This window comes from Phalacrocorax carbo, chromosome 13, assembly GCF_963921805.1.
Source record: "Phalacrocorax carbo chromosome 13, bPhaCar2.1, whole genome shotgun sequence".
NCBI classification, from domain to species: Eukaryota; Metazoa; Chordata; class Aves; order Suliformes; family Phalacrocoracidae; genus Phalacrocorax; species Phalacrocorax carbo.
This window is the reverse complement of record NC_087525.1, coordinates 2,575,880-2,592,931: the sequence shown is the minus strand read 5'-3', so window position 1 is coordinate 2,592,931 and position 17,052 is coordinate 2,575,880. Positions and strand designations below refer to the sequence as shown.

General features: G+C 42.0%; 1 protein-coding gene across 5 annotated transcripts in view; it reads left to right on the top strand.

Annotated features, from left to right (window-relative positions):
* The window catches only part of PCDH15 (protocadherin related 15), an 826,977-nt gene that overhangs the window by 747,819 nt on the left and 62,106 nt on the right, over positions 1-17,052 (top strand). For all 5 annotated transcript variants that reach the window (XM_064464573.1, XM_064464572.1, XM_064464569.1 and 2 more), the window contains 3 exons: positions 454-563; positions 1,353-1,493; positions 13,832-13,959. In XM_064464573.1, the coding sequence (XP_064320643.1) occupies positions 454-563; positions 1,353-1,493; positions 13,832-13,959 (379 nt within the window). The remainder of the gene's footprint in view (positions 1-453; positions 564-1,352; positions 1,494-13,831; positions 13,960-17,052) is intronic.

The window sequence follows — 17,052 nt, the reverse complement described above, 5'->3', positions numbered from 1 at the left end:
TCCTGTGGAGGTGGCTTTAAAGTCTTACTGTTTAAATGATAGAGGTTTACCCATGAATGAATGTTCCTGTGTGCATTTCTGAGAGATTACTAAGTTTTCTTAGTAGAGGTGGGTATTATAAAAGAGCTATTATGTTCTAAATTTTATTTGCCGTTTATCAGTCTGTGGTGGTTCTTGTGTTTCTTTCTACTCATTCTTTCCTGCTGTTCCGTTTCTGGTCTCAACGAACCATTATACCTGTATATTGCCACCTCGTGCCAGTTAGACTTTTTACTGGTTTTTGCATTTGCAGAGGTGAACGTTAAACCTTTGCATTTTTAATATGTCTTTCTGTAATAACAGATCCTCTTGCTTTGGCAGCCAGATGAAACTGCTAACCTGAGGAATAAGTTTCAGTAACGTGCTCTTCAGGCAACGGGAAGATAACATAAATACTTTTGTTCAATTCTGCAGACCCCCGCCAGTGAGTGAAAGTGCACCAAAAGGAACCGTGGTCACAGTTGTTACAGCGGCCGCCTTGAACCAGACAATTGTCTATTCAATTGTTTCAGGAAATGAAGAGGGTGAGTACTAATATTTTGCTCTTAGTGGTTCCACTGAGCCTAGTGCGTCCATCAGAAGTCTTCAAGAAGTAGTGATTAGAAAGAAAACTCCTTTGGTGAAGTCCCACCTCATCTGTACAAGCAGCAGGGACTGCCATTATCAAGCCTTTAGAGATCAGCTAAAGATCAGATTAGTTAGCGGAATTACAATAAAAATTAAAACACAATGAAATTCTCACCGATGTAAAAATTCACATCAGTGGCACGTGGTGTGAATCCACGGCATACTGAAATAAAAATATAAATAGCTTTGATGGAGTTATTCTTCTTGCATAGAAATCTGTTTTAAGGCTTTATAGACTTTGCCATGCTGTAGCCACAAGTATTAGATTGGAGCCTGATGTTTAAATGAAACATCATTCCTGCGTTTGCATCCTTCTCGGGCACTCTCGGTATCCACCTTGAAATCTCTGAGCAAAATTACGCTGAATTATCTGGAGGGATGTGGAAGAATTTCCCGTCCCATCCTCCTTTTTGTGAGTGGGCTGTTTATCTTGCCTGCTCTTGACAGCCTGTCCTCTAGTCGGTTATTCCAGTACCAGGTCAGATTCAGCTGCTGTGCTGCTTTGAAGACAGCTTCAAAGAGGAGTTCTATGGGCTTTTAGAGCCTCGAGGGAGGGATGGGAGTGACTTTCTGAAGACAGTGTCAGAGAATAGTGTCATCTGCAGAATAGAAGCATTTTGGCATTAAAAAAATAAAGAAGTGTTTATGCACCTTAGAAAGTTACTTCTGTTTTTGCTGGATTTCAGAGGTGTTTGCTGTTAATAACAGAACAGGCGTGATCTCAGTTAAAAAGTCTTTGGATTATGAAAGCGTGAAAAGTTATGAGCTTCGAGTTCAAGCAGACTCTTTACAAGTGGTACGATCCAATCTGCGTGTCCCTTCCAAAAGTAAGTTTAAAAATCTTTATTTTAAAATCTCTTTTTAACATACATATGTATTGTTATTTTTTGAGGATATTGCAGGATAACTGCAGTCTAGCCAGTAACCTTGGGCTTTTATCAGAAATACAGCAGTGATGACGGTATGTGAGCAGCAGAGAGTGCATTGTGGATCTCTGTGCTTGCCTTCTGTACATGGAGCCGATCAGTGTTGAGCTAAATCATGTCATAGGCCCCACTGATACAGACAAAAGTTGTGTTTATGTATAACCAGAGAGTTGATGGCACAAATGGAACGTTTTCAGTGTATTAGGGCTCTGTCTCATCGTGAAGGTTTTCTTTTTCCCTTTATTGGTTTACTTTTTCTAATGGAAATAATTCAAAACATCTTTTGATTATTTTTATCGTCCTGCCTGTAAGGAAAAGGTCTGGGAAGTCTGGCTTTCAAACACCTGACTCACTTAACGTCCTATCCGTTCCTATACAACTTCCCATTTAAGCCACAGTTGGGCCCCAGTAAAAAAAAAAAAAAAAAAAAAAACAAAAAACACCCACACAAAAAAACTGCAACCAAACACAAAAACCAAACTTTGTGCCAAAAAGTATTTCGGTACGCATTTTGACAGACTGTGGTGTTTGTCTTGTGATTTTCTCCTGTATTTTTGGTCTCTGTAAGTCTCAGTTTTTCCCTGCTCTAGCTAAGGAGCATCATGGTGCAATGACTGTTGTGCTGAGAAAAGGGCAGTGAGGGATTGAACATTGGTTTAAAGGCTATGAAAATATTACCTGCTTTCATTTCAAATTGAATATAAGATTATTTCAAGTCATTTGTTGCGCAGCGCAGTCAGTTATTCCAGTATGAGCTGTGAGCCAGATCTCTCGCAGGTGGCTGGAGCTTTTTTCTCCTCTGCACTTCCACCAGTGTTAATCATAGAGCAAATCTTTATCACGGGGAAAAAAGCAGGCTCATCCTGCCCAAAAACACCCCCATGAACTAATAGGTTGAGGGGAAAACTTCAGCCTCTTTCATTTATAAATGTCTGTCCAAGAGACGCTGCTGTAGCATCTCATTGCATTCCCCCTCGTGTGAGCTGAGGTATCTGTCCCCAGGAGGCCAGGCTTCGGGTACCTGTTGTTTATTGATGTGTGCGTAAAAATCATTCAGAAAAGGGACGTCACATTGGTTTTTTGAAACCGTGGAACACAAGTGGATTTCAGATCTACTCCAGACTTCAGTTTTATGCAGATAACCAATATTTAGTTACTTGTCAATCCAGGGAGACAGGCGGGGGGAGATACCGTAAACAAAATGCCAGTACCAGGCTGTTCCTCAACGTCAGTGAGATTTGGCCACTTATTGAAGTGTGCACGTAATAAAACCTTCTTACACTTTGTTTGGAAGCTCCCAGTAATATAATGAGCAATTTTAGTTTGAGTGCATCTCTTAAAGCATTACTGGCAGTACGATGCTGTAGGGATTGTGCTGCCTGGGAGTTCGCTTTGATCTCTGTTCCCAAGCAGGTCTGCATGGCAAGCCAGGGGCAAAAAAAATTTCCATCAGTCTTCCATCTGTCTCTAATGTTAGACTGTCACCTTTCCACCTGCCCAGAGTAAGAGATAATTCATTGCCCTGGTGTCCAGGCACAGAGAGCACTTGGCAAATTAGGACTGGGAGCACTGCGTGATCCCTTTTTCTCCCCTGCGGCAGGGAGAGGTGAGCTGTGTGAGCTTTTTTGCTTTTGCTACTCACCGTGGGCTCTTTGGCTGGCACGCTGACAGGCAGAGAGCCGAAGTGCCGCCCTGTTATTGTCAAAGGTGACAAAGTTGTTCCATGACAGAGTCTTTCCCACACTGCAGGTTGTGATCCACAGAGTTAATAGTCTGAGGGCTACAAAGGAAGGGCCACCCTTAACTAACTGGGCTGATTCTGCCGTTCTTTTTCTGTAACGAGTCTTCTAATTATTGTTCTGATGGATGCAATAACAGCTGTGAATATAAGGAAACCCACCTCTAGTTTATTTCAGTGCCAGTTTGGTGCATATGCTTGAGAATATTGTGTAGAGATTAGAGAGCAACATTCAGATTTTTCAGGATAGTAACTTAAGCAGGGCGCAAGTCTGTTGCTTCTGTGTAAAGATACTATTGTAGAACCTGCTTGTGATACTAAAATTGGTACTTCCTGAAAATTTGCATACAGGTTTTTAATGTTCTTAAAGATATTAGACTTAATATGCTTAAGTATTCGGGAACATGCCATAAAAAGGGTTGATAGACTCTGGCCTGAGACGTTGTACAGGGTGTGGCAGTTAAAATACAACCATCGGGCTTCTCAGTACTACCCATGTAACTAGCAGATTATTTCTGGAAATTGAGCATGTATTATCATGGGTATTTCTTCTTCCTTAAGGAAGAATTGAGTATGTGTGTGGCGTAACACGTAGGGCTTAGTCAGTGGCCAGAAGTTGAATAGTATTAGCAGCAGTGTAAGATTCTGTGTGCTGTTATAGCCACCATAGATGAAGTATCTGGAGAGGGAGAGAATGAGAGAGCCAGTGCAAGTTGACTGCATTTCTTTGTGTCTGGGAGAGGTCCCGTTAAGGCTATATTCTGTAAAATGCAGCCAGGCTGTAGCCAGTGAGGAGGTAAGGCTTCTGTGCCGTGTACAGCTTTTTTCAGATCTTTCTCTGACGTGGATGAACAGACGAGGAAGTCGGCAGGTTCCAGCGGAGGTCTTTGGGAAACCTCACCGGTCAGGGAAGCAGTGGCCTCTCTATCCCTCTTCTGACCCATAGTCTGCACTAGAGCAGTTCTCCCAACTGGGCAGCAGTTTTGAAAAGATGATGGCTGAATTTACTTTATTCAGGGGTACTTGATAATGACTGGAGTTTGAGTTTGGCCCAACTTAAAGGAAGACATGTACTTGCTGTGTGTCTTTGGATATCATGAGTATACTGCCTGGATGGATAGCTATAAGATTTTGGTAGAAGTATATTTTTAAAATACTTTACAAGTATCTGCCTAACTAAATCACTTACGTCTTTGTAGTGGAGATCCCTTGACCTCTAGGTTTGATTCCTACATTTGTATGATGTATGTCTTTCCATTTTCGTGGCACCTTTGTCTTTCTTGATGAGTTTTAATCAGGTTAAATACTACTTCAGAGTTTCAGGGAACTGAATTGATGAACTACAGTGGAAGGAGATGAGACAGAATTAAAGCTTCACTGCGGACTTTGGTGACATCGAAATGATGAACCACTTCAGAGATAGGTGACTTTGAATGCACTTCTCTAGAATTATGTAGCATTGAATTAATACACTGCTCTGACACTCAATGGCAATGAATTGCTGCCAGTTCCGGTGTGAGATACCAGTGAATTGGTGAACCATTCTGGAGTGTGTTGGCAGTGAATCAGTGACCTATTCTGGAGCTGCAATGACGAAGCCCTTCTGGAGCTAGGTAACGCAGCACTGACAGACTGCTCAGTCACAAAACAGTGCTGATTTTTACAAAACTCAGAAGCTAGGTGCCGAATTGTTTTTAACTGTATGGTATTATAGAAAATCATCATCTAGAAGTAGGAGTTTGAGTTTACATCTGTGTGGTGGAAAAGTGGATTGCCATAGTTTAACCCCAGCTGGCAACTGAGCCCCACACAGCCGCTCACTTACTGCTCCGCAGTGAGCTGGGGGAGAGAATCAGAAGGGTAGAAGTGAGAAAACTTGCGGGTTGAGGTAAAGCCAGTTTAACAGGTAAAGCAAAAGCAGCATACCAAGCAAAGCAAACCAAGGAATCCATTCACCCCTTCCCACGGGCAGGCGGGCGCTCAGCCGTCCCCAGGGCAGCAGGGCTCTGTCACCCATAACTGTGATGTGGGGGGACAAACACCGTCACTCTGAATGTCCCTTCCCCCTTTCCTCCTCCTTCCCCCAGCTCTGTGCGCTGAGCATGACGCCGTGTGGTGTGGGACGTCCCTGGGGTGAGCTGGGGTCGCTGTCCCGGCCGTGTCCCCTCCCAGCCCCTTTTGCCCCCCGGCCCACTCGCCCGTGGGGTGGGCTGAGGGGCAGGAAAGGCCTTGGCTCTGTGCAAGCCCTGCCCAGCAGGAACGGTAACACCCCTGGGTTATCAACCCTGTTTCCAGCACAAACCCAAAACACAGCCTGTACTAGCTACGATGGAGAAAATTAACTGTGCCCAGCCCAAACCAGCACATTCTCCACCCCTTATTCCATACCATTTACATCATGCTCAGGTCCCACACTACCCAACTCACCCTCGTTAACCACCACCCCCCTTCCCGTCCTTTGATATAATACACAGATGGACCACCCTTGCAAAACATATCCCTGTACTAGGTACTATGAAGAAAACTAACTCAGTCCCAGCCAAAACCAGCGCAGGGTGATACTGCATTAAGTGTAACTGAGCTTGTAATTCAGTGATAGTGCCAACTGATAGTGTAGTGATAACTGAATAAATGAGGAGAGAAAGTAAATTGAGATGTCGTTTGGACTATGAGAACATAAAATTGGTGACTTAAACTGGTTTTTTAAAATATGATGCCAAACGATGCAAAATCAGACTCTTTCTTTCAGTGGACTCGAACTCCTGAAATGAATTAACTGAAACTTTATAATACAAAGTCGCCGTGCATTTTTACTTCATTTGAATGGAAGAAGGGTTCGGTTTTCTGATTATAGTGAATTTAAAAATTTGGAATTCTGGCTTCAGGAATCAGCAGCTGGTGATGCTGAGCCCTGAAAGACTTTCAATATTAATGGACTTCTCCGATTCAGTTAAATTTAGCAGCCTGGGTTTTTCTGTCTGCTCCTTGCTTCTTGTATTATCTATCACAACAAACCATAGCCTGGTAGTATACTGTAGGTCAAATTAGGATTGTGATTATTAGCTTCCAAATAGAAGGTTTCAGTTCTCCTTCAGTGGATAAGATGAAAGAAAGAAAAACTGATGTATAAGGGGAACAACCCAAAACTGTGTGTGGCATGACGTGTCCTGCAATTGGAAGGTCCTGCTCTGTAATCTATCACAGAGCAAGCAGCTGCTTCCTCCCAGGAAGAGTTGTGATTTAGTGAGCTGAAGGGAATTTATCAGTAGAATTAATCATTCACTAAAACAGGAGAACTTCTTGAACAAGAGCAGGAGAAACATCATCTTCTACCTCATTTGAACACTGTCAGCTGTTCACAAAGTTGTCATCAGCATCTCACTGTCCTGCAGTTCGATACCCAGGAGAAACGCAGTCAGAGCAATAACCTTCTTGTGGCAAGGAAGGCAGGCACCGGAGGAAGCAGAGGGGTTTACAGGAAACCAGAGGGAGCAGCGAAGAGAAAATGCTGCCTAAACACAGCAAGAAGGAGCAGTGGAGCGGTATGGACAAGAAAGGGGTGAGGAGAGGGTTCTACCAGCAACGTAAACATGGTCTCAATTTTAAGAATCAAAGCATTCGTGGGCATTTGGTCCCTGTGCCGGACAGAGGAAGCATGCACTGTGGTGGGAGACACCAAGGCTTCCCACTTTGATCTGCAGAGGAAGGTATATTTACAAAAGCACCAGAATGTTTGATTTTGAGTACTGCTGACAAAAGGGGCCCCCAAATTCCTCTGAGTGCAGAAGTGGAGGATTCAGTCTCATGTTTTCCAGTGTTCACAGTTTCCAGCATCTGAGAAAAGTGCATCTTTTCATTCCCCGGCTCAGTTATATGACCCTTTCGGTCTGCCACCACACTCTTGCTCACTGAACTGCTGCCAACAGCAGTTGTCATTTGCTCTCTTATCTTGACTTACTGTTGACGTCTGTGCATAACTTCACCTGTCCTCCGTGGCTGCTCAGCAAGGTAGCCTCCAGGCTGTCCTGGTGCCTGTCTGCAAATGGACATGGATGCAGACAGATTGTTTAAAAATTAAATCTTGCAGGCAAAGGTGTTCCCACTTGGCACAGCGCTGCGTGAAAGGGTTGTCTTCATTACAAGTTACCTGTGTTAACAGCTTCTTGCTCGATCAGTTGTTGAGGGGGAGAGGGGGAGGCCAGGGGGAGTATTTTTGACTGCAGGTTGCTCTACTGTAGATTCTGTCTTGTTTTGATTGTCTGTAAGACTGACTGCGGGATGCCTCTGCCTCCCAAGTAAGTCATGGTCAAAAAACGTGTAGACTTGGACTTTGGGACGTGGTTTAGGAGCCCTGGGGGTGTTGGGGTGATGGTTGGACTTGATGATCTTAGAGGGCTTTTCCAACCATGATTCTGTGATTCTGTGTTGTCATGGCAGGGGTGAAAAGCGGGGTTTCTTGTCTTGCGGACTTGTAAATGCAGTGGAACCCTCCCCTACATCCCTGATCTTGTCAACCGCATCTTCATGAGGAAACTTCTGGCATCACTTGCAGTCCCACTGTCATCTCTCCCACGTCCTCTTTTTTTATTTTCGCTTGCACTCTTGCTGCCTCGATTGGCTCTAATTAAAGAGTAGGGAAAGGAAGAGCAGCAAGCACGCATTTCACATTCCTAGAGATGCAAGAGTAATGACAAAACCACGTGGTTGGTTTTACTGTCTCTTAAGGGGAATTAAAAAGAAATTAAAAGCCCTGCAAACAATGGATTGGTTGGTTTTTACAGCTGTGCTTGCACCGGCTTGATAGACAGATTATTTTTTTTTTTAGAAATTGCAAGTGCTGTCTTCATGTTTGCATCCAGCCTGCTACAGGTGGGAGCTAAAACAAGGTATCCCTCCAAACTCTCGTGGGTGCAGTGAATTCAGCGTAGCATGGATTTTTATTAAAAATCAACTTAGAAGTAGAATTCAAGCAGCAAGAGGTAAGGTATCTCAAGAGCATTAGACCAGCTGAGAGGGGAATACACTGCCACGTTTGTTCATTTCAGTCAGGTGTGCTATACATTAGATTCACTGCCAGGTGTGAATGTCATCTTCATAGAGATGGGGTTTTTTGGTATCAAAAGATTTTTAAGCAAACACGCACCTTTTGATTTCTTATTGACATGTTTTATTCATTTAGGTAGAACAATTTTTGGCCCTTGGCACAGCCCCAAGCAAGAAGTGGTGCATACCAATTCCCCAGACGTAGGCAGAGGCACTTGCCCCGACAAGGGTCATTTCTGTTGTCAAATTGCTGCTGTAAACCCAGCTGTGAGGCAAGGCTTTGCTGTGGGTGTTGGAGGGTAAAAGAACAGTTCTGTCTCTCCTGCAATGTTTTTAGGTTTCTAATCACAAAGTAAACCTTTGGGAATCATAAAGCAAAAAGGGCTAAAACTAGGTTTGCAACCAAAATTCTGCAACTGCTCTATACTAATCAGGAATGATAATTTTACTAAGTTAAATATGAAAATGAATTCTGTGTCCTTGTATTATTGACTTTTCAAATAGCCGTGCATTTTTAGTTTCAAACATGTTGCAGAAGTTCATGCTGATGGTGTTTTATGAGTTGGCTGCCATGCCAGTCCCTGAATCTGGGAGACGTGACAGATGGGCAAAATATGCTGCAGAGCCTAAAGAGCTGCGAATCTGCCTCCTCTGCCACACAGCTCTGGGGTAGTTTCCCTGAAAGCCACTGGGACAAACTTGAAATATCTCTAGGCAAGAAAGCAATGCATTTTAGAGAGACTGCATGAAATGTGAGAGCCCTTTCAGTTAATTATCTGGTAGAAATAGATGTTTTATATTTATTTCTATCAGACCTTGGATCGGTGCCGTTCCAAATACGTTACTGTTTACGTCTCGTCAAAGCTTGTTTTTGCACTGTTCTTGATCAGCTACAGCATATGATGAGCTTCTTCAGGCTTTTTGGGCATATGCTGATTTAGATAAAAATGTCACTGAAAAAAATACTTGGTGCTGATTCCTATTCGGTTCTGCCAAATTTAGCGAGGCGAAATTGAGCGCAGCTGCAGTTCGGTTTAGTTTACCTGCCAAAGCACAAAGTCTGCTCGACAGACTTGTAAGACAGTAGTAAAGCAAAGTGCTATTGAACCCTGACGTATTAAAATTCTCATTCCCAGTTTGATTAAACTTTTAAAAGAGAAGAATCTGCTGTTACCTACTGCGCAACAAACAGCCACTGCTTGAGCTAGATGCTAGATTTTTTAATGTTAAAATTGCCGATGCACAAAGAGCAGCTGTATCAATGGCTGGTTTGGCATAATATAGAAGACAAGTGCAGAATCGTTGCTGAAAGCGTAATGTAAAACAAATCTGGTAACACTTAAGGCATAGCTGACACTGTCCCAGCGTTCAGAAAGCATTGCTTTAGTTCAACTCGATTCTTGCTAGATTGCAGGAATTTCCAGGCTCCCATGAATCAGGCGCATTATTAGCACTACTTAGATAAGCAGTGATACTGGGACATGGTTCTCAACGAGCGTGTTTGGGAAAAACTTATGGAAATACTTGTACACACTGGTTCTGACCAGCTTCCTGGAGTTGTTATTGGTTTTGTCTTCTACGTTTGCCATTCATGATCTAAAAGTTTTACGTGTTTGAGAAGATCCTCTGGTTCCCTTCAGAGCAGCTTTCAGGATGTTTTCACTCTCCTTAAACAAATCACAGAAGCTGAAAGATCAAAATGCCTCGTCTTCTAGTCATGGGAGCAATTATTTAGCTGGAACAGTGCATGCAGTATGTTTGGTTCTTATAAGCTGAAGATGACTTAGACCAGCTGCAGTTCTGTGTAGTCTGCATTGCAGCTCATCTCAGGGGGTCTAGAAGAAAGGAGGCAAATGGGGCATAGGAGACCTTGCAGGAGGTTGTGGTGCAGAAAATTCCTTTGCAGTGTGTTGTCTGGGGGGGCTGACTTGACCCTTGTGACTATTGAACTAATTGGTGTGAAAAATCCAGACCATAAATGTGTCTTAGCAATAACAATGTGCAGTAAAACTGAAGAAACTTTGCCTATGAAATATTATCTCCATACTTTGTGTACAGAGAAACACTTCCCTTACAGCTGAAGTTGTAGCACTCTATCAGTCTTTCTTCTCTGCTCTTTCTGGCCACCTTGGCAGTCCTGTGCTGCTTTGTCCAGGGGAAGATCCTTTCTTCTTTCACCCGGCCAGCTATGTGGGTAGCTCAGTCACAGTAAGAACTACATTTTGATTGCATGAGGTCTCACAAGTACCACAGAGGAGTAAAGTCTGGTTTCAACTCCTATAATCCATGAAAAAGAATGTGACTGGAGCTGGATTCCTGATCTAGAAATACCTACCAAACAAGCAAGGTTTTACATATGTGGGGATACAAAATATCTCCTCCAGAACGTGAGTGTAAATATTGGTGTCCTCTGGTGTTCACTGCCCCACCTCTGAGAGTATCAGTAACCAACAGTGCCCATTATATAGCGGATGCTGTTGCCTCCCTTCAGGTACCAGAAAAGAGGGCTAGAGCCACACACAAACCAGTGTTTAGAACAAGCATTAACAAATATGGAGTATGAAGGAAAACAGAGCCTAATGCCAGAGTCTAAAGCAGAGTCTGAAAGAACATGCTCCGGCTGGGTGGCCTTTTCACTCAGGCAGGGCATTGGAGGTGCAAGGGGTGGCAGAGGTAGGAGCACCACTCCCCCCACCTCTGGGGCCCGCAGCCCGGCGTGCAGGGGGTATCTGACTGAATCAAGCTGAGCGGCTGGGGAAATCCCTGTGCTGAAGGGCCTGGCACGACCTTCGCACACATGGCACGGTTTCTGATGAGGGATTTTAATGTGCGCCTCTTTCAGGCTTAGCCGATGCGAGAATAAGGCAACCTCTGTAGCTGGCTGGGAGTCACTCACTACGGCCAGCTCTAGGCTGGCATCGGATAAGAAGCACGTGGTAGAGAGGAGTTCACAGGTGCCGCGTTCCCCTTCTTCTGCCAGAACGAATGAAATCTAAGCTGTGTATAAAAATCAGGCAGTAAGATGAAATGAAGGTATATGTTTAATTTAACGTTAACGATGCTAACGTTAGTCTTTATATATGCAGGATATTTAATTTGCTTTGTGCTTAATGTAATAACTTTCATTTCTCATTTTCAAAGCATTCAACCGTCGCTAAACAAATCAGCCTTTTGGCAGCTCAGAGAACTACCAGCAAATTAAACAAATGTTTTTGAGCAAATTGCAAAACAAACTTTGTACGGGGTGAAGCCACCCCACCAAAACTGGCTTGAAACGATGAAGGTAGTGAGCCCTATGCAAAAGGCGTTTAATTTGCATTAATTTGCATTAGAGAGAACTAGTGCAGGTTAGTAAATGCCTAGTTCTACCAGCACTGAACGTAATACAATTAGGATCTTCCCTACGGCAGTAACCCAGTGCCAGCCACTGATATAACTGCTCATTAGCTGAGCAGGGCAAGGTCACTTACACACATTGCCTGTCGCCCTGCGCCAGTTGCCTGCTTCCTTCGAGAGTGTAGCTGCAGTGAAAAAGCCTGCCTGGGAATCTCATTTTTCTCCACAGGGCTGCAGTTTCTAACTGTAACTTAGTATTGCAGCCAGAAACATTAAGGTGCTGGTTTAACAAGAGAGAAATCTGACTATTCACAGAACCTCATGATGCCTCTTTGACTGAAATTTTTCTTCACTGTAATAAATCCTGTATTCAAGGTAAGAAGCATTCTTTTAAAAGGAACACAAGCAAACCAGAGATGATATCAAATAGACCGTTAGATCCACGTTACACATGTTCAGATGTTGGATTATGGCTTTTTTTCACGTCCGTAAAAAGAGAGCTTGTCATGAACTCATTTTCCCATGAAGTAACAGCACCTACAAGTTAAGATATCTGCACAGATCAGTGTGGGAGGTAAATAATTGATTATTCCTCTGAGGAAATGTAATTTCCTTTGTTTCTTTCCTTTCTCTGTTTTTCCTTCTCTCTGCACTAATGCCTTGGATAGCATTTTAAGTGTTTTCCTCAGATTTCAGTGATGTTTATGAAGTCCTCATTTGTTTCCCATCAGTTGGACCGTCAGATAGACAGAATATTTTTAGTGACTGAGGCGGTCTAAGAAATAGTCTGGGTTATAACATTTTTGTCCCCCAAAGATAGAGCTACTAAGCTCTTTCTAAATGAGACTGCGTTTCGAAGCTAACTCAGATCAGCATGGCACCTGTGCAACATTTAAATTACCCTGGCACTGAAACAAGCTGGGAAAACCAACTCTGAAATGAGGCAATTTATCACTTGAAAATGTGGTTTTAATGAACTGGATATCATCGTTTCCAGCAATCTTTCTGGATTATACAATTCTGAAAGAGACAAACAGATGTTGGTATAGATCACTGCGCAGTTGAATCTTTTTTGCACTAGGTCCATAATTTTTGCTAGACGTTTTTTCCTTGCAGATGGAGAGAGCTGTTTATTGTTCAGTGGGGTGGATCAGTAACTGTTTAATAAAACAGAAATTAACAGCTGTATTTTGCTTGAAGGTGTGTTGAACCACTAGGAGGGAAGTAATCCTTCTGGAGCTCCCCTGGGCCAGGTTTGTGATGAGGACAGGCTTAGGCACGCATTCAGGTAACGCAGGACATTCATTAGGTGTTGAGACTGCTCAGCCCACGCGTGGCCAAACCTCGCAGATATTTGCAGTTTATGGCTTAAGCAGGTACAGAAAAGGCTGCATTGACCTGCAGCGTATCGCGTTGTTCATCCAGAGGGTGTTTCTGCCGGTGCTGTTGTATGAACAGCTCTGAGTTTGCAGGCACCATGGCAGAATCACCCATTGGGTATTTGGATGGGAGTTAGTCATAATTTAAATACATAAAGCAAGCCGTGCATGACGTGGGCAAAGCAAGCTGTTGTTTGCAGCATAACTACTAGTATTCGTCACCTGTTCATCACCTCTTCGTAACACTTCAGAGAATTTAATGTGACCAAAAACTGTGTTACTAAAGTACAAGATTCTTATATGTGCTTTTCTATTTACTCGAAAAATGAGTTACAGGTGTTTTCTTATATTTTCCCCAAATAGCTCGCTTTCTAAAGAAAGGCATGGCAGCCTTTTGCTTACAGGCAAATTCGGATAGCCCTAATAGTGAAGTGCAGGTGTACATGTAAGGGGAATAATTTTCTATAAAAGTACAAATTTCAGCTCAAGATTAATTAAAAAAAAAAAAAAGCAGCAAATGCAGAAACAATAAAAGCAGAGTACAAAAATAAAAGAAATCTCTACTTCCTTGAAGGTCATACTTTTCTTATCCAATGTGCTATTATTTCTAATGTATTTATTTTTACAGTGTTATCCATGCACTTATTTTAAATTACCTTTTGGGCTGTAAGCGTTTGAACTCTGGTAGGTGTTAAAGATTTATTGCCAAATGTTCTGTGTATGCTTTTTACTCCTTCTTCTAGGTAATACAGCCAAGGTATTTATTGAAGTAAAGGATGAAAATGACCACGTGCCTGTCTTCACCAAAAAAATGTACATTGGAGGAGTGTCTGAAGATGCCAAAATGTTTTCTTCTGTGCTTAAAGTTAAAGTAAGACTGAAATTTGTTTTAAATAATGTTCACTTGCAGTGGGAAAATATTTACTCACTGGTTTGATTTTTCACAGGAGGTTATGAAATGTGTTTCTCCTAAAACCGCTTGAGCTCCCCAGACACTGACAGTAATTTCCATTTTATTTCTTTTCTATAATCAAGTCCAGTGAGCAAGAATGGGTAATTCTTCTTATGAAATCAGTGTTTAAGTATGAATATGAGCGTGATGGTTCCCATTTGTGACCACGATTGACATGCATTGGCCCAGTGTTCCAGCAGTTACTGACACAAGGTTGATTTTGAGCTAAGAAGAGTTTTGCAGGTTTTATTTCTATAAAATTTATGTGTTTGTTTTTCATTTTGAAGATTTGTAGCTATCATTTTAGGTAAGATAATATTTAGAGGGTTCCTTTATGTTTATCTTTAGTTTTTACCTTAAATTCTTCTGACTACTTCTTTGGCAGCAGCACATTTATGCTTTAAAATGGAAAGGACGGTTTCCGTTTCAGGTCAGCAAAGCGGTTTCAGGTCTGTGCACTGCCCCACAATTTGTGAGTAAAATTGGCTATCTGTAGTTTGGGTTTAAAAAAAAAAAAACAGACAGAAAAAATTCAAGGAAATATATCGAATGTAATTATCATCAGACAGAACAATAGCTTAGAATAACAGCTTTTTGTTTTCTATTTTTCTATGACATGCTTTGTGATGCAATCTGCTGTGCTAGAGACAGCTTGAGCTGCCAGGACTTTCCAAGTCAGCTTGTGTCCTCTGTCTCTATTTTGTTACCTCAGCAGGCTCCTGCATCTTTTTTTCACCTTAAGCATTAGTGGAATAGCTTTGAAGTTGCTGATTCTAGCTTATGCATGAAAGGGCACAGAAATATGACTTGCTAAGAGTTTTACTTTGACCTCATGATGTGTTTAGAGCACAAGGAATGAAATAGAGAATATCAGAGCTTATTAAAGTTGTCCGTTGCTTTTTTTTTGTTTTGTGACAGTCCTTCCTAAAGTAAGACCAGAAATGGCAGAAAAGTGGGAAATCGTTAAGCACTGACTATTGGATAGAAACCTCTGTAGATGAAATCTGTTTACTCTGTGCACTAGTCCAGAGTATTTGGTTTTTTCGTATTATTTTTTTCATACAGTGCTTCTCATAGGCAATTTTTTTGTCCCCGGAGTATCCGTATTGGTCTTTCCTAGAAACTCATACAGCAGTCCCAGTAAACAGCTGAGAATTTACTGAACATAACTTGGAAAAGGAACATTATAGTGTATAAATCTGCCCTACACCAATTCTTCCCAGCTTCCTCTGCAGGCTGATTGTGTTTGAGGCCAAGCAGGTAGGGAGAGCCCTACTGGATAGGGCTGGTCAGGAATTTCACATTACACGTTGCCCTGGGATGGTGCTAAGGCTGGGCTTGTGCTTGCTAGTCTCCCAACTGCAAAAACGTGAAGGGGCCGTAATACCGCTTTGCCCCAGGTGCGTTCCTGGCATAGCAAAGGATGCTGTTCAGCGGGCAGCATGAGACAGTTGGTCTTTCCAACAGTTGCCTGATGGGAAGACCCGTGCCCAACCTGCAAGGTGGCTTGGGGAACCGGATCAGATAAGGTCAGTTGGCAGATCAAAGCCAGTGCAACTTCTCTCGTAGCATTGTTAGTAACGTGGAGTGGTTAAAAGAAATAGCAATCCTGAATGAGAGGGAAGGTGTAGGGAAGAATTACAATGAGAGGACATTAAAGATATGTGTTGGTAACTCTAAAGAGTGATTAGCCAAAAGTGCTTGTTGAAAAGCAATCTGAGACCATAACTGAGCAGTTTTGAAGGTAGGCATAATGTTTTTGTTAATGTCCCTTTTTCCAAACATTTTGTCAGTTATTGTGTCTGGCTACGAACTGAAGCCCTGGCATGCTCAAAAATAGGAAACAGAAAACTCTGTCAAATCCATGAACTTCAGAAGTGCTGAAGATACAGAACTGCACACAGATACTGGAGTAGATAAAGAACAGTGAATAGCAAAGTTACTTAGATAAAGGAGTCTTATGTGTGTGAAACTAAATGAAACACAAGACACACAAGTAAAATTATGTTTTGATTTGGTCATACAAAATTTGATCAGGCTGGGAAATCCTACGTGGTTTTCAGAGAGGCGTTCCTGATTTCCAGATATACATGTGCGTCAGAGGGATAAGAAGTGTGCGAAAAAGAGCAGGCATACACGTAAGGGGTATTTCAGGGGTGGAGGGGAATCTTCTTTTACCCTTCAGAAACATTTGACTCAGAAAAGGTGATCAGAGGACAGAAAAGGACAACACAAAGGAAGACGCAAAAGAAATTACAGGTTGATGTCTCTAACCTGCTTCTGTTAAAACATATGACTGATTCCTCCCTGGCTTTGCTGACAGGCAAAATAGAGCAGGGTATAAAACAAAAGTTGTTACTGGGGGATGGCCTCAAACATAACTGTGTGCTTAGGTGAAGTAATATTAGAAACAGTTAGGAAGTGCTTGTCACAGAAAATCAGGCTGTAATTTATTGTTCTTGCACCAAGCGTTTTCAGCAGTTGGTGCTAGTTAGCTTATTTTCTGTCCTTTAGGAAAAAAAGTAATTGATCTGTTAGTTCAATACGGTACCCGGTCCAATTAGTGTTAAGAAGAATTAATCTAATTAATTCTTGAAGAGTTCAGGTGAATAGAATTAAATGAGTAGTTTTCCAAATGGAAATTTTAAAGAATATTAATAAACTACATGCATAGCTTGCTCTGTGGCAATTATTCAAATTTTTATTCTAATAAAATCATTAGAATTTATATTTTAGTAGTAGTATTCAAATTTGTATTGTAATAAAAAACTCCTTAGTAGGAGTTTTAAATGCATTTGCTTTCATCTTCTGCATTCATTAATAGTTGCTAAATTTTTTTGTGACATCTGAGTAATTTTGAAAAGAAACTGATATTCTCATCGTATTCTCATTCTTCCTGTCGCTGACAACAGCTTTGATGATCCTTGAACATAGTATTGGCTAGCAGAATAATTTTTACATTTTAAGCACAAGTGTGTGTTTTATTTGCCTCAATAGGTACAATAAAAATTC